The 25,900-nt window shown below is 40.5% G+C and overlaps 1 protein-coding gene across 5 annotated transcripts in view; it reads right to left on the bottom strand.

Annotated features, from left to right (window-relative positions):
- Positions 1-23,113, bottom strand: part of JAM2 (junctional adhesion molecule 2) — a 78,013-nt gene extending 54,900 nt beyond the window's left edge. For 4 of the 5 annotated variants that reach the window (XM_032629320.1, XM_032629322.1, XM_032629321.1 and 1 more), the window contains exon 1: positions 22,630-22,865. In XM_032629320.1, coding sequence (XP_032485211.1) covers positions 22,630-22,852 — 223 coding nt within the window. In that variant the 5' untranslated portion in view covers positions 22,853-22,865. Of the gene's footprint in view, positions 1-22,629 lie in introns of all 5 variants that reach the window. The other variant, XM_032629319.1, reaches the window with a different exon arrangement.
- Between the last annotated feature and the right edge of the window lie 2,787 nt (positions 23,114-25,900).

Raw genomic sequence — 25,900 nt, 5'->3', positions numbered from 1 at the left:
GTATAAGAAAACCCAGAGGGGTGAATAAAAATATTAGAATTTCTATATATTTCTCACATTCTTCTCTTTATTTGTATTTATGGGTTTAAATAGATTTTTAGTATAAAAAATTTCCAAATAGACATAAAAGTGGAGAGAACTGAACAATAACCCCCATATTTCATCATTTGGATTCAACAGTTATAAAGACTTTGCCACGTTTACTTCATCTACCCCTTTTTGTTGTTGAGGAATTTTCAAGCAAATCATATATATTAAAATTTTTTTCTTTATTAAATATTTAAGTAGGTATCAACTCAAATTGAAGACATATGTCTACAACTCCATTAGAACAACTAACAAAATTTAAAATACTTCCTTGGTATAATCTAATATCTAGCCCTAGTCCAATTTCCTTGATGTTTTATTTGAATCAGGATCCAAACCATGTCTCAACATTACATTTGCTTTGTAGACTTTTTGTCTTAGTTTGTTCTAATCTAAAGCTAACCTGCTCTTTCCTCCCTTTTATTTTTTCCTTTCATGCCATTGACTTGTTGCAGAAACCTGGTCAGTTATTCTGTAGAAAAGCCCAGTTTCTGAGTTTGTGTGTGGCCTTATGGGGTCATTTAATCTATGTATCTACTCTCCTTCAAAAAGAAGTTAGCTTGTCTAGAGGGTTGATTCAAGGAAAGGTCACTATTTTTTTTGAGGGATGGTCAAAAATACTACATAGGGAATGTTATATGCTTCCTATTGTATCACTGAATGTTTGGTTGTGCCACTTTTAATGATGTTAAGACTAAATAGTGGTTTCAGGTGATAAAGAGACTGATCCCTCCATTGTAAAGTTTCCCATCAACATTTTTTCTGTTTTTACCCATTAATAATCATATCCTAAGCCAATTACAAGTTGCAGGATAATGATAATTAGATTCTATTTTTTTCTATTATCTTTGCACATTTATTAGCTTGAATTCTATAAAGAACTTTTCCTTGTCAATTAAGGATGTGGTTACATATGCAAACATAAAGGAAAGCAGGACAAAGCCTTATTATTGACTGCCAAATATCAGAGTAAGAAGAAACTGACTTAGTTCAGATGGTGACCAAAGCGTGGTAACTGTGTCTTTTTTTTCTTTCTAATTGACTTTCTCTCTCTTTTTGGTATCTGCATAATTAATACATCAAAAAATATATTCAACATCTTTAAATCAATTGCATTCAATATTTAAAAAAATTTTTTTTGATTCTCAAATTGCCTCTAATTTGGCCAAAGGGAGCCCTTTTATGTTGATTCTTGTGTCTTTTAGACACAACCTCAGTAGCTCTGAGAGTTCTAACTTGCTTTCTGGTGCAACAAAATGTCCCACACTCATATATGCCCAACTCTAAACACGGAATCAGATGCTCCTCCAAAGATCCCGAGTCACTGCTAGTGTGGAATGGTATCTAGATCACAGTCTGCTTGTGATCATTTTTATGGGGTTGTATAATAGATTATATTATTATTTCCAACTACTCATTCCCTTCCCACTTATTATCGCATGATTTCCAGGGCATCCTGGCAGACAGAATACACTCCCCTACCCCAGTTCCAGGTCTGGCTATGAGACGCGCTTTGACCAGTGGACATCCATCATGTTAAGTGGATGCTTTCAGAGCTGTTGCATGATTTAGCTCTGCCTCCTGCCTTTGCCCTTGGCCACAAGGACTGTCTCTTCTAAATAGGGGCAGCTCTTTCAGCCTGGGGCCAGGAATGAGACATGTAAAGCAGAGATTTTGCAGCTGACCTGGAGCCACCAAAATTGAAAAGCAGCAAAAATGATGCATATAGTTGCAAACTACTGAGATTTGGGTGGGTTTTGTTACTTCATAAGAGCTGACTGATACAGGTTGTGATTTCGTCTAGGCCTTTTTAGTAGACAGACACGGAAAATGTGTTGTTCTTTCTTTTTTTTTGTATTTTTCTTTCATTTTTTAAAACTTAAATATAGTTGACTTATCATGTTAGTTAGTTTCAGGTATACAGCAAGGTGATTCAGTTACTGTATATATATATATATACATATATATGTTCATATATATATATATATTCTTTTTCAGATTCTTGCATCTGAAAATAGCATCATGAGTTCATAGTGATTTTTCAAATCAAATATACCATTATAGAGCTTTAACTTACCTTTTTAAAAAACATTATACATGTATCTCTTTTTTCCTGCAATGAAAATCTTTATCTTTCTATATCGATATAATTACTGATTTGAATTGTCCTGTAATACAAAGTAGTTTCAAAAGAACAAAACCACTATTTTAAATTACTTTAGTTTACAAAGTATTTGTAGCTTTATTCATCCCTAAAGTATATCCTACTATTCAGGGGAATATTATTTTCTAAGCTCAGACTGGAGCTTCTTTCCTCTATGTGGTTATATCACTGATTTGATATACAGTAGGTTCATCTCTTTCCATCTGTTTTCAATTTTCACAGATGGATGCTTTAATGAATTTTATCTTTTAAATAAAACCTTTAAGTTTTCAAAATCAAATCTATGTAATAAGTTATTAAGAGAAATCTGTTCTATTCCTGTCTCTTCTACCCATTGTGAATAGTTTTCATTTAACTTCCCAGCATTTCTTTCTTACGAAAAATGTAGCACGTGAAGCTATACAGTTCTGTACCTTGCTTTTTTCACTTACTATATCCACACATGGAGACTGCCCTCATTCCTTTTCATGACTACATTGCACACCATTTTATTTATTCAGTCAACCCCCTACTGATGGGTATTTGATTGTTTTCAGTCTTTTTTTAATAAATTATTTTGAAATAAATAATATTATGCATGAATCATGTCCTGTTTTATACAGCTCTGGAACAGACTCCCAGTAGTGGGGTGGATGAGTCAAAGGGTAGACATGTAATTCTTCTACATATTGCTGAATTCCACTCCAGAGCAGACACCTCATTACACTGCCCATCAAGAGTGTGTGAAAGTGCCTATTTCCATACAACCTCAGTAAAGGAACATGCAGATGAGTTATATGTTTTTGCTAATCTGGTAGGCAAGAGATGCCGTCTTTGTGAAGGTTTAATAATTTACATTTCAAGTTATGTTGAGCAGAGCTTCATACTTAGTTGTCTTTTTTTTTTGGCTGCACAGCTTGTGGGATCTTAGTTCCCTGACCAGGGATTGAACCTGGGAGCCTTGGCAGTGAAAGCAAGGAGTCCTATCACTAGACGGCCAGTGAATTCCCAAGAGCTTCATACTTGAAGAATCATTTGAATTTTTCTTCTGGGAACTCTCTGGGGTTTGCTTGTGTGTATGTGTGTGTGTGTGTGTGTGTGTGTGTGTGTGTGTGTGTGTGTTGGCATGCCCATGTGCCATTTTGTTCTTTATATTTTTATTCTCTTTCCATTTTTATGGGCTCTTTGTTATATCAGTGATAATACTCTTTGGTTGAGGATTAAACTACAAATATATTTTCCCAATTAGACATTTATCTTTTGATTTGTGTATAGTGTTTTATTTTTTTCATGCAGATGCTCTTTGGATATATAGTCCAATTCATAGAAGAACATACCATGCTTTGTTCTGTTTTGTTTTGTTTGTTTTGTTCTGTTTTGTTTTGTTTGTTTTGTTTTGTTTGTGGGCAATGGTCTTATTTATTTGCTTACTTACTTACATTTAGATCTCTGATTCATTTGGACTTTATCCCTGTGTACTATCAGGTTCAGATCCAATTTACCTTAAATCACTGCACAACTGTTGTAACAATATTTAATAAGAATTCTCAATGGGTTGAGATGCTACCATTTTATATGTGGATAAATAAACAGATAGATAGATAAATACAGACATATAGAAAAGTAGGTTTAGATAGACAGATCTCTATTTTTATCCCTATCTATCCTAAATTTATAAATGAACTTGGGCCAATTTCTGGACTTTATATTCTGTTCCATCGGTCTGTCAGTCTCTTCATGTACCAGTCCCTCAGTGTTTTAATTACAGAGCCTTTATCAAACTCTGTAATATAGGGCTACCACCACTTCATTTCTGCCCAAAGGTATTAGTGTTTGCACCTAGTGTAATATTTATTTTATGTATATTTTATAATTAATGTAATATATTGATACAAAAATATATGTATATAATTTATAACCAAAAACTTACATTGGGGAATACGCTCTTTAAAAAAAAAAAAAAAAAGGAGAATATGGAATCAAAAAAAAAAGTTTGAGGGCTTCCCTGTTGGTGGAGTGGTTGAGAGTCCGCCTGCCGATGCAGGGGACACAGGTTCATGCCCCGGTCCGGGAAGATCCCACATGCCGCGGAGCGGCTGGGCCCATGAGCCATGGCCGCTGAGCCTGCACGTCCAGAGCCTGTGCTCAGCAACGGGAGAGGCCACAACAGTGAGAGGCCCGCATACCACAAAAAAAAAAAAGAAAAAAAAAAGAAGAGGTAAGGGATTTTGGACTTAGACCTTCAGAGAGGACTTGCGTTTGGCAACATGGAGAACATTTGAACAAGAAGGACAACGACAGTAGAAGAGATGGAGGCTGGGAGGAGAAACATTGTATCTAGATAAAATGCCATAGAGGTTCACTCCCTTACACACACACACACACACACACACACACACACACACGGCACAAACACAAAAGAACCTGACTTCTTCTGGGAACAGAAGCATTATATGGGGTCATAGTACAATGATACTATAGCTCCAATCAGTTTATGTAAAACTTTTATATATTTTATGGCAGAGCTCACTGTGTTTAGATTATTGGATTAAATAATAATAACCAGTAATTAAATTATTGGATTGAATAGATCAGTGTTTATTTACACTTGAGTCATTGTTTTTTTCATATGTCCATTCTACTTTTGATTATAATCCACTCCTATTTTAAAGTGACTCTAGAGCATTTTTTTTAAAAATAAACACAATTCTCTCTTTTCAAATTTAGCACTTTCCCAGTAGCTCAACGTGTTCCAATTTTATTCATGGTCATTACTTCTTTCCTCTCCTTTAAAAATAGCAGCAGCTTTCACTTGTCTGTAAATCCTAGCTGGTGCTGCTGTCTCTGTCCTCTCTGGCCCTTACTCTCTTCTCCTTTGGATTTTTTCACTGGGTCTTGGTTGGGATTTTTCTCTTTCTAGTTTTGATCACTGGTTTGGGAGTTTATTTCCCTCTGTTTTGTTATAGCACTTGGTTTCACTACTTATATTTAGTGGTTTTAACTAGAAGATAGTCCCTACTGCATCTTGGCATAGGGTTTTAAAAAGGCTTCTTCAAGATGTTATCATGAGTCCTGTTTGGTGACCCAGCTTTGGGTTGTGGCTTTAGTTACTGGTAAAAATAGATACTTTGTAGGAAAGCACAGAATATTATACACAATATGATTTGATCTGTTGGAAGGTGCAGAACATTAAGCACAGTAATTTTTATTTTTAAAGAAACTATACAGGTATGCTCATATATGCTGGAACTACATTTCCCCCCCACCATTTTTCTGGAATCACATGCAAGAAACTTAAGAGTGGGCTACTTCATTGATGAGGAAGTAGAGAAAAGGGAACCCTTATACACTATTGGTAGGAATGTAAATTGGTGCAACCACTGTGAAAAACAGCATGCGGGTTCCTCAAAAAACTAAAAACAGAGCTACCATGTGATGCAGCAATTCCATTTCAGGGCATATATCTGAAGAAAACAAAAACACTAATTCAAAAAGATACATGCACCCCGATGTTCATAGCAGCATTATTTACAGTAGCCAAGATATAGAAGCAACCTAAGTTTCTATCAACAGATGAATGAATAAAGAAGATGTCTCATACACACACACACACACACACGCACACACACACACACACACACACACAAACACAATGCAATATTACTCAGCCATAAAAAGAGAATGAAATTTGTCATTTGCAACAACATGGGTGGACTTGGAGGGTATTATGCTTAGTGAAATAAATCAGAGAAAGACAAATACTGTATAATATCACTTATATGTGGAATCTAAAAAATAAAACAAACTAGTGAATATAACAAAAAGGAAACAGACTCACAGGTATAGAGAATGAACTAGTGGTTACGAGCGGAGGGAGTGAGGGAAAGGGACAACATAGGGGTAGGAGATTAAGAGGTACAACCTACTATGCATAAGATAAACAAGCTACAAGAATATATTGTACAGCACAGGGAATATAACCAATATTGTATATTAACTATAAATGGAGTATAACCTTTAAAAATTGTGAATGTCGTATATCTGAAACTTATATAATATTGTACATCAACTATACCTCAATTAAACAATCAGATTAAAAGAGTGGGAGTGGAATAAAAATCAGGGGGACTGTAAAGGAGACAGTTCTCATTTGATAACTTTTCTGTGATGTTCGAATTCACCATATACATAAATTATGCTAGTTGAACATGTAAGTAGATGCATTTAAGAGTGATCTATTTTTGTCTTTGATCACGTCCACCATAAAGTATTGAGCAAGTTTTCATAGTGTGAGAAAAGCTAAAACTGAAAACAGCAGGTGACTCTTTTCACAAGATGTGAGCCAGCAAACCGGAAACACCTTGCATAAAGGAGAGAGACCAGCTAGGCTTCTTCACTCTGTACAAATATAAAGACAAATTTGTCCCAAAATGTCCCTGTGAAGCACTTTGAAAACTAAAACAAAATAGAAAATCCAATGAAACAAATAAAATCTTGAGTCCAATGACACGAGAGAGAGAGAAAGACAAGATTCTTTAGTTAAGGACTAAAGCTCATGTCAGTTATGCTCACGAGGATGCTTGCTCAGGGCTTTTGGAGCCCAGACAGTGGAAAGCTAAGAAAGTAGCTCTTTTTCTTTTTTAAATCATTCAAGAGCACTTTATTTACTCACATAGAGTCCCCTCTTGTACGTTTCCCCACTTCCAGTTTCTAGAAGGAAATATTTGACATTTTTCTCCACAGTTTCTTTCCCAGTGGGCTGTTAGCAATGTCAACAACAGCAGTAGGAGATCCTTTGAAGACCTGGAGAACGCAGTTGAACAGGCATGAATGACCCGTTTACTTAGAGTAAAATGAAGTGTTTACCTCTATTTTCAACAGTTTTAGAGAATTTCTGGGAGGAAAATTATGGTTTAATCAGTACTCGTCGAATTCTGTCCTTTAGAACATTATACAGTTCTGTGGTTGTACTTCAGGAACCGTTCAAAATTGTTTCCGAAAAATATATATTTTAAATTATTATTTTTTTATTGAAGTATAGTTGACTTACAATGTTGTGTTAGTTTCAGGTATACAACAAAGTATATATATATATATTCTTTTTCAGATTCTTTTCCATTATAGGTTATTATAAGATATTGAATATAGTTCCTTGTGCTACATGGTAGGTCCTTGTTGTTTATCTATGTTATATATAGTAGTGTGAATCTATTAATTCCAAACTCCTAATTTATCCCTCCCCGCCCTTCCTTTTTAGTAACCATAAGTTTGTTTTCTATGTCTGTAAGTCTATTTCTGTTTTGGAAATAAGTTCATTTTAGATTCCACATATAAGTGATATTATATGCTATTTATATTTCTCTGTCTGACTTACTGCATTATTTCATTCTTTTTATGGCTGAGTAATATTCCACTGTGTATATTTACCACATCTTCTTTATCTATTCATCTGTCAATGGACATTTAGGTTGCTTCCATGTCTTGGCTATTGTAAATAGAGCTTCAATGAACACTGGGGTGCCTGTTTCTTTTCAAATTAGAGTTTTTGTCTTTTCCGGATCTGTGCCCAGGAATGGGATTGCTGGATCATATGGTAAGTCTATTTTTAGTTTTTTTTTTTTTTTTAACATCTTTATTGGGGTATAATTGCTTTACAATGGTGTGTTAGTTTCTGCTTTATAACAAAGTGAATCAGCTATACATATACATATGTTCCCATATGTCTTCCCTCTTGCGTCTCCCTCCCTCCCACTCTCCCCATCCCACCCTTCCAGGCTGTCACAAAGCACCGAGCTAATATCCCTGTGCCTTGCGGCTGCTTCCCCCCAGCTATCTACCTTACTACGTTTGTTAGTGTGTATATGTCCATGACTCACTCTCGCCCTGTCAAAACTCACCCCTCCCCCTCCCCATAACCTCAAGTCCGTTCTCCAGTAGGTCTGCGTCTTTATTCCTATCTTACCCCTAGGTTCTTCATGACATTTTTTTCCCTTAAATTCCATATATATGTGTTAGCATACGGTATTTGTCTTTTTCTTTCTGACTTACTTCACTCTGTATGACAGACTCTAGGTCTATCCATCTCATTACAAATAACTCAATTTCATTTCTTTTTAAGGCTGAGTAATATTCCATTGTGTATATGTGCCACATCTTCTTTATCCATTCATCCGATGATGGGCGCTTAGGTTGTTTCCATGTCCTGGCTATTGTAAATAGAGCTGCAATGAACATTTTGGTACACGACTCTTTTTGAATTTTGGTTTTCTCAGGGTATATGCCAAGTAGTGGGATTGCTGGGTCATATGGTAATTCTATTTGTAGTTTTTTAAGGAACCTCCATACTGTTCTCCACAGTGGCTGAACCAATTCACATTCCCACCAGCAGTGCAAGAGTGTCCCCTTTTCTCCACACCCTCTCCAGCATTTATTGTTTCTAGATTTTTTGATGATGGCCATTCTGACTGGTGTGAGATGATATCTCATTGTAGTTTTCATTTGCATTTCTCTAATGATTAATGATGTTGAGCATTCTTTCATGTGTTTGTTGGCATTCTGTATATCTTCTTTGGAGAAATGTCTATTTAGGTCTTCTGCCCATTTTTGGATGGGGTTGTTTGTTTTTTTGTTATTGAGCTGCATGAGCTGCTTGTAGATTTTGGAGATTAATCCTTTGTCAGTTGCTTCATTTGCAAATGTTTTCTCCCATTCTGAGGGTTGTCTTTTGGTCTTGGTTATGGTTTCCTTTGCTGTGCAAAAGCTTTGAAGTTTCATTAGGTCCCATTTGTTTATTTTTGTCTTTATTTCCATTACTCTAGGAGGTGGGTCAGAAAGGATCTTGCTGTGATTTATGTCATAGAGTGTTCTTCCTATGTTTTCTTCTAAGAGTTTGATAGTTTCTGGCCTTACATTTAGGTCTTTAATCCATTTTGAGCTTATTTTTGTGTATGGTGTTAGGGAGTGATCTAATCTCATACTTTTACATGTACCTGTCCAGTTTTCCCAGCACCATTTATTGAAGAGGCTGTCCTTTCTCCACTGTACATTCCTGCCTCCTTTATCAAAGATAAGGTGTCCATATGTGCGTGGGTTTATCTCTGGGCTTTCTATCCTGTTCCACTGATCTATCTTTCTGTTTTTGTGCCAGTACCATACTGTCTTGATTACTGTTGCTTTGTAATATAGTCTGAAGTCAGGGAGCCTTATTCCTCCAGCTCCTTTTTTCGTTCTCAAGATTGCTTTGGCTATTCGGGGTCTTTTGTGTTTCCATACAAATTGCGAAATTTTTTGTTCTAGTTCTGTGAAAAATGCCAGTGGTAGTTTGATAGGGATTGCATTGAATCTGTAGATTGCTTTGGGTAGTAGAGTCATTTTCACAATGTTGATTCTTCCCATCCAAGAACATGGTATATCTCTCCATCTATTTGTATCATCTTTAATTTCTTTCATCAGTGTCTTATAATTTTCTGCATACAGGTCTTTCGTATCCTTAGGTAGGTTTATTCCTAGATATTTTATTCTTTTTGTTGCAATGGTAAATGGGAGTGTTTTCTTGATTTCACTTTCAGATTTTTCATCATTAGTATATAGGAATGCCAGAGATTTCTGTGCATTAATTTTGTATCCTGCTACTTTACCAAATTCATTGATTAGCTCTAGTAGTTTTCTGGTAGCATCTTTAGGATTCTCTATGTATAGTATCATGTCATCTGCAAACAGTGACAGCTTTACTTCTTCTTTTCCGATTTGGATTCCTTTTATTTCCTTTTCTTCTCTGATTGCTGTGGCTAAAACTTCCAAAACTATGTTGAATAAGAGTGGTGAGAGTGGGCAACCTTGTCTTGTTCCTGATCTTAGTGGAAATGCTTTCAGTTTTTCACCATTGAGGATGATGTTTGCTGTGGGCTTGTCATATATGGCTTTTATTATGTTTAGGAAAGTTCCCTCTATGAAAGCTTTCTCTGCATCTATTGAGATGATCATATGGTTTTTCTCCTTCAATTTGTTAATATAGTTTATCACATTGATAGATTTGCGTATATTGAAGAATCCTTGCATTCCTGGAATAAACCCCACTTGATCATGGTGTATGATCCTTTTAATGTGCTGTTGGATTCTGTTTGCTAGTATTTTGTTGAGGATTTTTGCATCTATGTTCATCAGTGATATTGGCCTGTAGTTTTCTTTCTTTGTGACATCCTTGTCTGGTTTTGGTATCAAGGTGATGGTGGCTTCGTAGAAGGAATTTGGGAGTGTTCCTCCCTCTGCTATATTTTGGAAGAGTTTGAGAAGGATAGGTGTTAGCTCTTCTCTAAACGTTTGATAGAATTCACCTGTGAAGCCATATGGTCCTGGGCTTTTGTTTGTTGGAAGGTTTTTAATCACAGTTTCAATTTCAGTGCTTGTGATTGGTCTGTTCATATTTTCTATTTCTTCCTGATTCAGTCTTGGCAGGTTGTGCATTTCTAAGAATTTGTCCATTTCTTCCAGATTGTCCATTTTATTGGCATAGAGTTGCTTGTAGTAATCTCTCATGATTTTTTTTATTTCTGCAGTGTCAGTTGTTACTTCTTTTTCATTTCTAATTCTATTGATTTGAGTCTTCTCCCTTTTTTTCTTGATGAGTCTGGCTAGTGGTTTATCTATTTTGTTTATCTTCTCAAAGAACCAGCTTTTAGTTTTATTGATCTTTGCTATTGTTTCCTTCATTTCTTTTTCATTTATTTCTGATCTGATTTTTATGATTTCTTTCCTTCTGCTAGCTTTGGGGTTTTTTTGTTCTTCTTTCTCTAATTGCTTGAGGTGCAAGGTTAGGTTGTTTATTCGAGATGTTTCCTGCTTCTTAAGGTGGGCTTGTATTGCTATAAACTTCCCCCTTAGAACTGCTTTTGCTGCATCCCATAGGTTTTGGGTCGTTGTGTCTCCATTGTCATTTGTTTCTAGGTATTTTTTTATTTCCTCTTTGATTTCTTCAGTGATCACTTCATTATTAAGTAGTGTATTGTTTAGCCTCCATGTGTTTGTATTTTTTAAAGATCTTTTCCTGTAATTGATATCTAGTCTCATGGCGTTGTGGTCGGAAAAGATACTTGATACAATTTCAGTTTTCTTAAATTTACCAAGGCTTGATTTGTGACCCAAGATATGATCTATCCTGGAGAATGTTCCATGAGCACTTGAGAAAAATGTGTATTCTGTTGTTTTTGGATGGAGTGTCCTATAAATATCAATTAAGTCCATCTTGTTTAATGTATCATTTAAAGCTTGTGTTTCCTTATTTATTTTCATTTTGGATGATCTGTCCATGGGTGAAAGTGGGGTGTTAAAGTCACCTACTATGAATGTGTTACTGTTGATCTCCCCTTTTATGGTTGTTAGTATTTGCCTTATGTATTGAGGTGCTCCTATATTGGGTGCATAAATATTTACAATTGTTATATCTTCTTCTTGGATCGATCCCTTGATCATTATGTAGTGTCCTTCTTTGTCCCTTTTAATAGTCCTTATTTTAAAGCCTATTTTGTCTGATATGAGAATTGCTACTCCACCTTTCTTTTGGTTTCCATTTGCATGGAATATCTTTTTCCATCCCCTTACTTTCAGTCTGTATGTGTCTCTAGTTCTGAAGTGGGTCTCTTGTAGACAGCATATATAAGGGTCTTGTTTTTGTATCCATTCAGCCAATCTGTGTCTTTTGGTGGGAGCATTTAGTCCATTTACATTTAAGGTAATTATCGATATGTATGTTCCTATTTCCATTTTATATATTGTTTTGGGTTCGCTACTATAGGTCATTTCCTTCTCTTGTGTTTCGTGTCTAGAGAAGTTCCTTTAGCATTTGTTGTAAAGCTGGTTTGGTGGTGCTGAACTCTCTCAGCTTTTGCTTGTCTGTAAAGGTTTTAATTTCTCCATCAAATGTGAATGAGATCCTTGCTGGGTAGAGTAGTCTTGGTTGCAGGCTATTCTCCTTCATCACTTTCAGTATGTCCTGCCACTCCCTTCTGGCTTGTAGGGTTTCTGCTGAGAGATCAGCTGTTAACCTTATGGGGATTCCCTTGTGTGTTATTTGTTGTTTTTCCCTTGCTGCTTTTAATATGCTTTCTTTGTATTTAATTTTTGACAGTTTGATTAATATGTGTCTTGGCGTGTTTCTCCTTGTATTTATCCTGTATGGGACCCTCTGTGCTTCCTGGACTTGATTAACTATTTCCTTTCCCATATTAGGGAAGTTTTCAACTATAATCTCTTCAAATATTTTCTCAGTCCCTTTCTTTCTTTCTTCTTCTTCTGGAACCCCTATAATTCGAATGTTGGTGCGTTTCATGTTGTCCCAGAGGTCTCTGAGACTGTCCTCAGTTCTTTTCATTCTTTTTTCTTTATTCTGCTCTTCAGTAGTTATTTCCACTACTTTATCTTCCAGGTCACTTATCCGTTCTTCTGCCTCAGTTATTCTGCTATTGATCCTATCTAGAGTGATTTTAATTTCATTTATTGCATTGTTCATCGTTGCTTGTTTCATCTTTAGTTCTTGTAGGTCCTTGTTAACTGTTTCTTGCATTTTGTCCATTCTACTTCCAAGATTTCGGATCATCCTTACTATCATTATTCTGAATTCTTTTTCAGGTAGATTGCCTATTTCCTCTTCATTTGTTAGGTCTGGTGGGTTTTTATCTTGCTCCTTCATCTGCTGTGTGTTTTTCTGTCTTCTCATTTTGCCTATCTTACTGTGTTTGGGGTCTCCTTTTTGCAGGCTGCACTTTCGTAGTTCCCGTTGTTTTTGATGTCTGTCTCCAGTGGCTAAGGTTGTTTCAGTGGGTTCTGTAGGCTTCCTGGTGGAGGGGACTAGTGCCTGTGTTGTGCTGGATGAGGCTGGATCTTGTCTCTCTAGTGGGCAGGTTCACGTCTGGTGGTGTGTTTTGGGGTGTCTGTGGCCTTATTATGATTTTAGGCAGCCTCTCTGCTAATGGGTGGGGTTGTGTTCCTGTTTTGCTAGTTGTTTGGCATAGGTTGTCCAGCACTGTGGCTTGCTGGTCGTTGAGTGAAGCTGGGTGCTGGTGTTAAGATGGAGGTCTCTGGGATATTTCCACCGTTTAATATTATGTGGAGCTGGGAGGTCTCTTGTTGACCAGTGTCCTGAAGTTGGCTCTCCTACCTCAGAGGCAGAGCCCTGACTCCTGGCTGGAGCACCAAGAGCCTTTCATCCACACAGCTCAGAATAAAAGGGAGAAAACGTAGGGAGAATTAGTAGAAGTATGAGTAAAGAAAGAAGGAAAGGAGGAAAGGAAGGAAGGAAGAAAGAAGCAAAGAAGGAAAGAAAGGAGGGAGGGAGGGAGGGAGGGAGGAAGGAAGGAGGGAGGGAAAGAAGGAAAAAAGACAGAAAGAAAGATGATACAGTAAAAATAAAATAAAGTATAATATAGTTATTGAATTAAAAAATATTTTAAAAAAAAAAGGGACGGATAGAACCTTAGGACAAATGTTGGAAGCAAAGCTATACAGAGAAAATCTTACACAGAAGCATACACATACACCTTCACAAAAAGAGGTAAAGGGGGAAAAATCATAAATCCTGCTCCCTGAGACCACCTCCTCAATTTGGGGTGATTCGTTGTCTAAAGGAGGGAAGGAAGGAAGGAAAGAAAGAAAGAACGAAGGTAAAGTATAATAAAGTTATCACAATTAAACTTAATTATTAAGAAAAAGAATTTTTAAAAAAAAGTCATGGACGGATAGAGCCCTAGGACAAATGGTGGAAGCAAGAGTATACAGACAGGATCTCACACAGAAGCATACACGTACACATTCACAAAAAGAGGAAAAGGGAAAAAAATCATAGATCTCGCTCCTAAATTCCACCTCTTCAATTTGGGATCATTCCTTGTCTATTCAGGTATTCCACAGATGCAGGGTATATCAAGTTGATTGTGGAGCTTTAATCCGCTGCTTCTGTGGCTGCTGGGAGAGATTTCCCTTTCTCTTCTTTGTTCTCACAGCTCACAGGAGCTCAGCTTTGGATTTGGTCCTGCCTCTGCGTGTAGGTCGCTGGAGGGCGTCTGTTTTTTCGCTCAGACAGGACGGGGTTAAAGGAGCCGCTGATTCGGGGCCTCCGGCTCACTCAGGCCGGGGGTTGGGGGATGGGGGTAGGAGGGGCACTACGTGCGGGGCGGGCCTGCAGCTGCAGAGGCAGCGTGACGTTGCGGCAGAGGCCGGCGTGATGTTGCACCAGCCTGAGACCCGCCGTGCGTTATCCCGGGGAAGTTGTCCCTGGATCCCGGGAACCTAGCAGTGGCGGGCTGCACAGGCTCCGCGGAAGAGGGGTGTGGAGAGTGACCTGTGCTCGCACACAGGCCCTTGGTGGCGGCAGCAGCAGCCTTAGCGTCTCCCGCCCGTCTCTGGGGTCCGCGGTTTTAGCCGCGGCTCGCGCCCGTCTCTGGGGTTTGCGCTTTCAGCCGCGGCTCGCGCCCGTCTCGGGGGCTCGCGCCCTCAGCCGCGGCTCGCGCCCGTCTCTGGGGTTCGCGCTTTTAGCCGCGGCTCGCGCCCTTCTCTGGAGATCCTTTAAGCAGCGCTCTTAAACCCCTCTCCTCGCGCACCAGGAAACAAAGAGGGAAGAAAAAGTCTCTTGCCTCTTCGGCAGGTGCAGGCTTTTCCCCGAACTCCCTCCCGGCTAGTCGTGGTGCACTAACCCCTTCAGGCTATGTTCAAGCCGCCAACCCCAGTCCTCTCCCTGAGCTCCGTCCAAAACCAAAACCCGAGCCTCAGCTCGCAGCCCCGCCCGCCCCGGCGGGTGAGCAGACAAGCCACTCGGGCTGGTGAGTGCCGGTCAGCACCGATCGTCTGTGCAGGAATCTCCCCGCTTTGCCCTCCGCACCCGTCGCTGTGCACTACTCCGCGGTCCCGAAACTCCCCCCTCCGCCTTCCGCAGTCTCCGCCCGCGGAGGGGCTTCCTAGTGTGTGGAAACTTTTCCTCCTTCACAGCTCCATCCCACTGGTGCAGGTGCCGTCCTTATTCTTTTGTCTCTGTTTTTTCTTTTGCCCTACCCAGTTACGTGGGGAGTTTCTTGCCTTTTGGGAGGTCTGAGGTCTTCTGCCAGCCTTCAGTAGGAGTTCTGTAGGAGTTGTTCCACGTGTGGATGTATTTCTGGTGTATCCGTGGGGAGGAAGGCGATCTCCGCGTCTTACTCTTCCGCCATCTTCCAGAAGTTCTATTTTTAGTTTTTTAAGGAACCTCCATACTGCTTCCATAGTGACTGCACCAATTTACATTCCCATCAACAGTGTAGGAGGGTTCCCTTTAAGAGAGCAGCTCCTGACCTACTTCACAGGACTAGGTCCAGGACAGTGTTCTGCTTCTCTCCTCATAAAATATAAGAACAATTCAAACTGCAGAACACTGCTGACCCACTCATTGGTTTGAAGATCCTCAGTAGGGTTCTGTGGGCCTGTCAGTAGGCATCCATTTGAGCACACACATCCTCTCTCTCTCTTTCTCTCTCTCTCTCTCATGCACACACTCATACCCTTAGTAATATAGAAGGCCACTCTTCTTCCCATCACAGCTAATCAAGTCACCCTCCAAAGGGTGGCAACTTGGTGAAACTCTAAAAACACTTAAAACAATACTGATGGAAGACAAACTCAGGTATTGGAAAAGAGAACAACACTGAAAGAAGAGAAATAGTAACCCAAAGAGCTACTGTTTTATGTTTATATGCTGGGAGCTGAACAGAAAGTTGGAAACACCTGCAGTATACATGATTTTTTAAAAAAATTCCTTAAAAACCAAAGAACAATTTTTCTCAAATCCCTGATTAATTAACTACATTTCAAATAATAAAACAATTTTCTGTGGGTATATGTATATGTTTAATGATATACGTTTGTGTATGTATATATTTCAGTAAACTATATAAAAGACATACTTAGGAAGTAATTGCCTGGACCACTCCAATCACTGGTCTCCCCATTTCCAACTTCCCACCTACCCATTCTGCCCATTCTCTATCCTCCATCCACTGGGTTCTCTTTTTGAAATGCAAATCTGACGGATATTCAGTGTTTAAAAGCCTTCAATGGCTTCTCCTTACTTTAGGATAAATTCAAAATCCTAACTGTGTCTCACAAAGTCCTCCACCGCCTGGCTGCTGCCTCTCACCCTCCTCTGCTCTCCATACTCTGGCCTTAAAGAACTTATTTTATTCCTTCACCCTCTTCCTGAACGCTTTCCCCCAGGGACATCTGTGCATGCTGTTGGCGCCATCAGAAATGGTCTCCCTCATCTTCTTTACCTGGTTACGAGTATAATCTTTTCATAGATAGACAGAGATGTATGTGTGTGTATTTTGTAATAAAACTAAAAAAAAACACATTCTAAAAAAATTCTTTTTTTAACATTTTAAAGTTTTTAATCTAACATTTTAGTTATTTTATTTTACTTTATGGCCATGCTGCGCGGCTTGTGGAATCTTAATTCCCGACCAGGGATTGAACCAGTGCCCACTGCAGTGGAAGCGTGGAGTCCTAACCATTAGACCGCCAGGGAATTCCCTAAAATAAACTCTTAAAATAATAAAAGTAAATAAAACAGGCTGTTTAAACTAGTACAGTACTTATGAAACAGCCTATTCTTTGTCTATGACTCTCAAAAATGTCAGAAATCCATTATAAGTGATAATATGAATGTTAAATTCATTGCCCCCAAATTTTAACAATAATAACAGTAACAGTTTTTTAAATGCTTTATACATGTGAACACATTTCTTTCTCCCTAAACCTCTATGAGGTAAGTACTGTTATTGGGATTGTCACCATTACAGATGGGTCAACTAACCCACACAAAAGTCAAATAACTTGTACAAAGTCACAGAGCTAGTAAGTGAGCAGAGTTCAGCATCAGAGTACGTCCTCTTTACCACTACACTATGCCATCTGAAATACAGCTCAAAAAATGCAAATCTATAACACTATGAAGTATAATTCAAAGGGAAGAGTTATGGTTGCTCCATAGGCTCTAGAATGTTCTTGGCCACAACACCGATTACACACATCCTAATTTTGGTTCCTGTGGTAGGCAAAATAACCCCCCCGCCCCCGGCAAGGTGTCCACATCCTAATTCCAGGAACCTATAAATATGTTACCTTACATGGTAAATAGGAAATAAGGTTGTAGATGGAATTAAAGTCGCTAACCAACTGATCTTGAGATGAGTGGATTATTCTGGATTACCCAGGTGGGCCTGATGTAATCTTAAGGGTCCTTATAAGTGGAAGAGGGAGGCAGAAGAGAGAGAACCAGAGATATGGCAGCCTGGCTTCGCTGGCTTTGCATCTGGAGGAATGGGGCCATGGCTGGCCTCTAGAAGCTGGAAAACACATAGAAACAGATTCTCCCCTAGACCCTGCAGAAGGAACACTGCCCTTCCCATACCTCGATTTTAGCCCAGTGAGACCTATTTCACACTTCTGACCTCTAGAAATTTAAGATAATAAATTTGTGCGGCATTAAATTTATCGTAATTTGTTACTGTGACAATAGGAAACTAATATAGTTGGGCTTTTTTTCCCTGAGTTCTGACCTCAGTAACACTTTCCAAGAAAGTAGTGCCCAGTTTTAAGTTTTCTTTTTCTTCTTTTGCCAAAGAAAGCACTTGACCCAGATTCTGACTCACCCTCATCTTCCTCGAAACGTCAATCTGGGAGGGCTTCCCTGGTGGCGCAGTGGTTAAGAATCCGCCTGCCAGTGCAGGGGACAGGGGTTCGAGCCCTGGTCCGGGAAAATCCCACACGCCGCGGAGCAACTAAGCCTGTGCGACACAACTACTGAGCCTGCGCTCTAGAGCCCACGAGCCACAACTACTGAGCCCACGTGCCACAACTACTGAAGCCTGTGCGTGTAGAGGCCGTGCTCCACAACAAGAGAAGCCACTGCAGTGAGAAGCCCGCGTGCCGCAACGAGGAGTAGCCCCTGCTGGCTGCAAACAGAGAAAGCCCACGCGCAGCAACGAAGACCCATCCAAAAATAAAATAAATAAATTTGTTTATAAAAAACATCAATCTGGCAATACCGGTAGCCTGTAGTATCGGCTCAGCAGTGGTGTCACTACATTGTTATGGGATGTAAAGAAATGTTATTTTAAACAATGGCTTTTACAGATTTCTGCTGGTCTGACTTTAACAAACACAGTGGCTCTTGCCTCTATGGTCTAATACGTCTTCTCCACCAAAGAGGCCCACTGGAGGAAGACAGTGTGATAGAAACCATGGGCAGAGCAAATGTGTGTAAATTCACATGGGCTTCTCTCATTGAACTGCTCATGTGGAGGGGTAAATGAGTGTCCTCAGCCATAGGGAACTCACTGTTCTCTTTATGCTGATATTTTTGCTTTTGACATCTTCCTTTTTAATGTCATGTCTGTTACTGTCTTAAAATGATTATTAGGTCTACCAGCAAACACAATTTGACCTTTGCATTCATCTTGACTATGTCAAGATGGAACCAGTTCTGTTCAGCTAGTTGATTATGATGCTTTGCTCTTAACAATGTTGACAGAGGGCAGAATTTCCTGGCACTGGTTTCCTGGAGTGCTGTTTTGGGTCAATTCCATCATAGAGGCAGAACCTTGTAATTTTGCAGAAGATCCAAACCTCTCTCCGCCTCCACGGTCCTTGTCAGTTGATGAGAGATTACAAACTCAGGCCAAGTTGCCTGGCTTGGGTTCCAGTCTAGATCTGAGGACAAGCTGCCACCAGATGTGTATTGCCAAGAACAGCACACTGCTCTCATTCACATTAAACTCCTTTTCTGACATCTCACCTATGTAGAATAAGTTAGGGCTTCATGATTTATAATACAATCATTAACTCTATCCATACATTTCTTCCACCCACTCCACCTTATCCCCTTCCCCTTCGACAGGTGTATATTTACCCGTACTATTAACCAAGCACTTTGCTCAGCACTGGACATACAGTAGTGAGCAAGCATCAAGAAATTTCTTCTCACATGGAGCTTCCATTTTAGTGGGAAAGAAAAATATAATTCAACTAAACACACAAATAAATGCCCATCTATCAACAGGTACACTGAAATCATAATTTAAGTAACAACAACAAAAAGCGATCCTCCTGACTACCAAAAAGAAACAAAGAATATTGACAGAAGTAAAAGGAAAGAATGGGAATGAGCATGATATTATACATATTAGGATTGAGACAAAAGAGTGGTACAGTCGTATTTGGGATGAATATCAAGAAGATGAGTATATAATTAGAGCATAAGGAATCCACTGTCTTTCCTTGAATGAAGATGATAAAAAGAGTTAAGTGTTCAGAAAAATGAGAGTGAAGGCCAGCTATCTATGCAACAAAGTCTCTGATCTTCAAATCCCAGTGCCACCTCTTTCCGGCCTAGATAAGTGAGCCCAGACAAGTACCTTAGCTTTCCTGAGCCTTACGGTCCCTACCTGTAAGTTGAAGATATGTTCTATCTCATGCATTTGTTGAGAACTTAAAAAGAGAAAACATACAGGAAAGTCCTAGGAACAGTGTGATACATAGGTAAGCCTTCAGTACAGTTTTTGGATCTGAATGTGAAACCTGAGTGGATAAATCAAAAATAGGACGGTGGGGTGAAACTTAGCCTCGAAGAACATTCTTGTTTTTTCAACAACACCCTAAAAGCAATGAATGTACCTAGTGCCCAGATCTTGGTTTCTAATACCATTCTCCAAGCAAAGGAACCAGGGCTCCTTGGAGCAGTGGCTGATTCTGGAACTGGAGCAGAAAATATACAGGATCAGCCTGGAGCATTTTGTGGGACCAGAAAGTAAGGAAGTGCTAAAAACAAACAAACAAACACACATATATACACAATGATGGGGGGATGTCAAAGGGACACAGGAACCAATTTTAAGAACTCCCAATGGCCAAAGCTGACAATCTAAAATAAATAAAATAGTATTGGACTGTAATCCAAAGTGCAAAATAAATATTGATGAGCTTATACTGACATAAAAAAAATAGATGAATGAATGGAGTGGGGGGAGAGACATCTCTCAAGCAGAGAAATTCCAAGTAATTTATGGAGCTACTCCACTCTCAAGGAGGTGGAGTATAACTCTTCTTCCTTAAGTGTAGGTTGTACATAGTGATTTCCTTCCAAAAAATACAGTATGGAAAGTGGGGGGGAAGGTAACCCATGGAGATACCTGGCATACACTACCTGACCAGGTGATAAAGGTTAACATCAACAGGGATAAGTCATGGTAACAGTATGTACCCTTGATATGATGTGATGAAAATGATACTTCACCTCGGAGATCTCCCTCCAAAAAAAACCATAAACCCAGTCTAGTCATGAGAAAAGTATCAGAGAAATACCAACTGAGGGACATTCTACAAAATATTTTGCCAATACGCCTCAAACCTGCCAAGGTAATAACAAAACAAGGGAAGTCTGAGAAACTGTCACAGCTAAGAGGAGCCTAAGGATACATACAGGATTACTAAATGTACTGTGGTGTCCTGGATGGGATCCTGGAGCAGAAAAGAACATCAGGGAAGAATGAAGGAAATCTGAAAAAAGTATGGACTTCAGTTAATAATAATGTATCAGTATTGGTTCCTTAATTGTGACAAATGTATCACACTAATGTAAAATATTAATAATAGGGGAAAGTGGGTGTGGTGTATATGGGAACTCTCTATACCATCTTTGTAATTTTTCTTTAAGTCTAAACTGTTATAAAATTTAAAAAAAATTTAAAAAGCAAATAAAACATTCTTGCAATACCAGACCTTTTGGCATCCCAGGAACAATACAGAAAAGATCCCTGCACACTTCCAAATTAATCCCCTGTAGGAGTCAGGGTTAGGAGGGCCAAAGTGTTAGCTTTACCCAAAGCTTGAAAAAGCGCTTATTCTGCCTATTCATCTAAGCCTGTGTTTGCCTCTGGGTTATTCTTGGCTACAGTTTCAAACTTAGGGTGTATTGTTTCTATTTTGATTACTGTGTAGGAATACCAGAGTAAAATAATTTTCTCTGTTTTTAATTAGTGATAATTCTACACTAAAGTCAGTCCTTTTTATTTCAAATTTAAGACTGTCAGTGAAATACATAACTTTTCCAGTAGTTTTGTTACAATTCCTCCAGTCTGCCTCTTTGTTGCCTTTCGGCATTAGTGATTTTTTTGTCTGTGTGTTCAACATGATACCAATTGATATGTCAAAATTGCGTAATGGTTTTTATTGTGAAGCCTTGACTTCTTGGTTTGATTTCCTATAATATAAGTCAGCACATGCCCCCTTCACTGAGACAACTTGCACCTTCTTTCCCCACTCAGGGACAAAAACTCACACCATGTTGAGCTGAGCAATACTCAGGCAATGAGAGCTCGAGAAAGAGTCATTGTTTTATGCTATTAGACACGCAACCTGCAGGTTATTTTAAGTATTATATTACCAGAACTTGAATAGCAACAACAATAATGCATTCTATTAAAAATAAATAAAAGGAAAGTAAAAAGAAAAAAGAAAAAAAGGAAAAACGAAAGAAAAAGGAAAACTTCGTTTCTTAAGTGTGCTAAAGATCTATTGTAATCTCCTCCATTTTTTTCTAAAACGTTAACGCAAGAAAAACAAAATAACAGGAAACATTCCCAGGATTTTCAATCTTATGAGCCCAGAATCCGTGAAAATCCTGTTTAGAATCATCCCGTGAAGTTGGCTTTGGGACGTCTCCTGCTACTGCATCAGAGCTTCTGTATCTTTCTAACAATCCCGTTGACGTACCCTGAGGACACAGCAGCTGGCTGGAGCGCCCAGACCAGACTCCTCTAACTGAATGTAGATGTGCAGGTGGAGAGGATACAAGTAATTCTGGCTCAGCAGCCAGGAATTCCCTCCCACCCCGCGTCCCAAAAGTGCACTGCACATTAGCGGCACAACTGGGACCCTCAAAAGCCATGACAATTCTAATAGTGCCCCCTGCTCTAGTGCTAAGAGTGTGGCTGGCGCCTGCCTCCGAGTGATGCCATCTTGGGATCTTAGCATCTTCTAAGGAGTTAGTGAGTTTTGCATTCTATTCACGTTTCCGTGTCTTTGAAAACTCAACCCAACTTTGCAAGATGAGAACCTGCTGGTGTGGACCCTTAACTTTCTCTAACTAGAACTGACAAAATCAGATGCGATTTACACTAAACTGAAGACCTCCAGCCCCCCGCCGCAGACGGCACCCCCGAATTCTGGGCTCGCTGGGTGTCAAGTCAGCTGCCCCGCGGCAGACCTTCCGTCCGGGACCCCAGAGAAAGCCCTCCGCCAGCGCCGAGCGTAGTAGGGGCTGGAGGTTTGAGGGAGCTGGTCTCAGCAGGAGTGGGTGGGAGGGTGGCGGTACCCCAGCAACTTACAGTCCAGGGCGACCACCAGGTAGCGCAGCAGCAACAGGAGGAGGCGGTGGCGGCTCCTCCTCGCCATCTTCGCGGGGTCGGGAGCTGCCGGCTCCTCGGAAGCCGAGGGTCCCGGCGGCGGGAGCGCGGAAGCGCGGGAGGCAGCCCGGGGGGGCACTGAACTTCTCGGGGCGGGAGCAGAGACACTCTTGCAGGGGAGGGGAGGGGCGGGGCCTGATGGCATGTCAGTTTCCCCCTTCCAGGGGCGTCTTCTTAACCGGCTGCCTAGAGGCGGATCTGGCCTAACAGAGGACCTGGGGGGGTCTGGACAGTTCTTTTTTTTTCGGGCGGGGGGGCGTGTGGGGAGGTTGGGACGGGGCGGGCCGAGGAAGCCGGACGAGGTGTCGGCTGGGTCCTAATGAGGGACCCGGAGGAGGCGACGGGCGGAAGGGAAGCCCTGGCGGGGCGGGCGGCCCCCGCCCCCGCGCCGCCGGGATTGATCGGCTTTGTGTCTGGTCCGGCGCGGGGCTGCCAGCTGTCCCCCAGGGCGAGGAGCCCGGGCGCGGGAGGCGCTGGCCGCAGGGCTTGGGGGTGGGGCGCGGAGGAGGGGGCACTGTGCCTGCCTTGCTCTGACTCCTCTCTTCCCCTCCTTGGCACAAAACTTCTCTGGGGGTTTTCAGCCTAAGGGTGGAGATCTTTGGAAAATTTCTGGCCAACCCGCGAACCTGCGGGGTAGGCGGTCCTGGGAGATGGGGTTCGCCGGCTCCGCCTTGGAGGCGAAGGGGGGAAAAAAAGCAATCAAGACTCGAGCTGGAAGGCAGGACTCAGATTTTAGCAATCGCCTTGGCCTCTTCTCGGTATAAGCTTTCTGCTTCTTTGGAGAGTTGAGGTGTGTTTTGTGTTCTTTGCTTTTCACGTGTCAGAGTTAGAAGTTCATCTAACGGTGTGAAATATTTATCATGTTTCTTTCCAGTTATATAACTGCCGCCTGTGGAGTTTTCCACATGTTAAAACTCTACAGCTGCCCTTTGTCAGGTTTATTTTTGGTCTACAGTGCTTTTAAAAGCGAAACCCATTATGAATGCTCTGTTGCAGTGCTTTAAAATTGACCCGCACTTACAGTGCACACAGTGCAAGGGCTTAAACAGGCAATTTTTATATTTACTCCTAGGGACCGAAAATGTCCGCTGCATTCAACAGTACTGACAGGTCTGGAAAAAGACCATTCCCAAGAGAAGAAATAGTTACACGTTTTTTGTTTTTTTTTAACGTAGAATAATGGTTAAAGTTCTGTGTAGAAGACAGTTGATTTAGTGGTGTGCACACGAAGAATTTAGTTAGCTCAGTGGACAAAGGCAACCAGAGTTCAGATATGCAGAGCTGTGAGGAATGAGCATCCCGGCTGTTTCCTTGGTGACAGTGATGGAAGCTTAACGCCCATGGCGGGAGAGGGGCAGAGGACCCAGAAAGGAAAGTCAAAATGGCAAAAATGTGAGAGCTATACTCTAGTCAAGCAAGGAGAAAGGATACAGATTCAACAACAGGCTTAACGCCAGTTTTTCTGGGCAGTAACAAGAAAGATTTAATGCTTTAGAAGAAAAGTTGTTGGCACCCTCTTTTCTCATTCTTGCCCCAACTATCTGCCTCTTTTGCTCCTTGCTAAAGATACACACACACAAAAGGGGTACTTTTTAAAAAAAATTCTGTGACACCCTATGTGAATAATTGATTCACTCAGTTATCTGTCCCCCAGTCAAGGCATTTGTCAAATAGCTACAATATGCGGCGGCTGGAGGACAATGATGAACAAGATCAAGTCTTTGCTGCTAAGGAGCTCACAGTCTTGAGGAAAGAGAGAATGAGTCTCACCTGGAAAGGCCTCAAATACCACGTCATAAGTGTTACGGGAGGACAGAAAATAATACGTTTTTTATTGAGTGCTTTCTCAGCAGTGGAGTCTGAATAGTGCAATATCTAATCCTCCAACAACTCTGTTAGAGAGAAAATATTATCATTCCCACTCTACAGATGAGATAACCAGGCAGAGAGATGCTAAACAGCTTGTTCAAGATCAAAGGTCAAGGCTAAGGGGAGGTTCCTATGTTGGGGATGCATGCAGGACATATAACCTACACACGTCCTCCCATACACTCTTTATCGGCATGGAAAGTTGGGGCAACTTTTGAAAGGAAGGAAATAAGGGAAGGACATTCTAGGCAGAGCAAAGAGCAGGCTCAAAAGCTGAGAGATCTAAAACTTATGGCTTGTTTAGGAAAAGCAAGTTTCTACAGTGCTAGAGTAGAACATGTGGAATGGGGGCAGGGGAGGTAGCAGAAACTGAAAAGACGTTTGGATTATGAGTGTCATTCAATGTCATACTATAGACTCTAGACCTTATCCTGTAGGTAAAGAGCTTTTGGAAAGCACTAGGGTAGGATATAAAATAATCCACAGTAGAACTGCTCTGTCCATTATGGTAGCCTCTAGATTCATGTGGCTATATAAATTTGAATTCCATTAAATTTAAAATACAATTCTCTGGTCATACTTGTCACGTTTGAAGTTCTCAATAGCCACATCAAGTAGTGTCTGTCCTCCTGGACAATGCAGATATGTAGCATTGCCATCATTCCAGAAAGTTCTATAAGACATTGTTGCCTTAGAATGATGATTCATATGGAAATGTAGAGAATGGTTTAGAGATAAGAGAATCAGAATGTTAGACAAGTCTGAAAACCATTGCAGTGTTCTGAGAAAGAGATGAGGCATGAAGTAAATGGTCACAGTAAGTGAAGAGGCAGGTAGATTCCAATGGTATTCCACAGCAGGACTGTGTCATCTAACTAGATGATTGTGTCAGCTATAGAGGTGAGAAAGCGGGGGAGTCGTAGTAATGGAGATTTCTAGCCTGGGTGGCTATATGTGGTTATAGATAGCATCATTACCTGAAAACGAAACATAGGCAGCATACATAGTTCCAACAGGATTGGGTTGAGTTGACTAAGGGTTATCTAGTGAGATGACCAGCAACTATTAGAAAAATTGGGCTAGAATTCAGGAAGCCCTTAGAATTGATAAAGAAATAAATGTAGAGCTTCCCTGGTGGTAGAGTGGTTAAGAATCCGCCTGCCAGTGCAGGGGACCCGGGTTGGAGCCCTGGTCCAGGAAGATCCCACATGACGTAGAGCAACAAAGCCAGAGCGCCACTACCGAACCTGCACTCTAGAGCCCGCGAGCCACAACTACTGAGCCTGTGTGCCACAACTACTGAAGCCTGTGCGCCTAGAGCCCA

The sequence above is a fragment of the Phocoena sinus genome, chromosome 4 (assembly GCF_008692025.1).
Source record: "Phocoena sinus isolate mPhoSin1 chromosome 4, mPhoSin1.pri, whole genome shotgun sequence".
NCBI classification, from domain to species: domain Eukaryota; kingdom Metazoa; phylum Chordata; class Mammalia; order Artiodactyla; family Phocoenidae; genus Phocoena; species Phocoena sinus.
The sequence above is the reverse complement of the archived record's forward strand: the minus strand, read 5'-3'. Positions and strand labels throughout refer to the sequence as shown.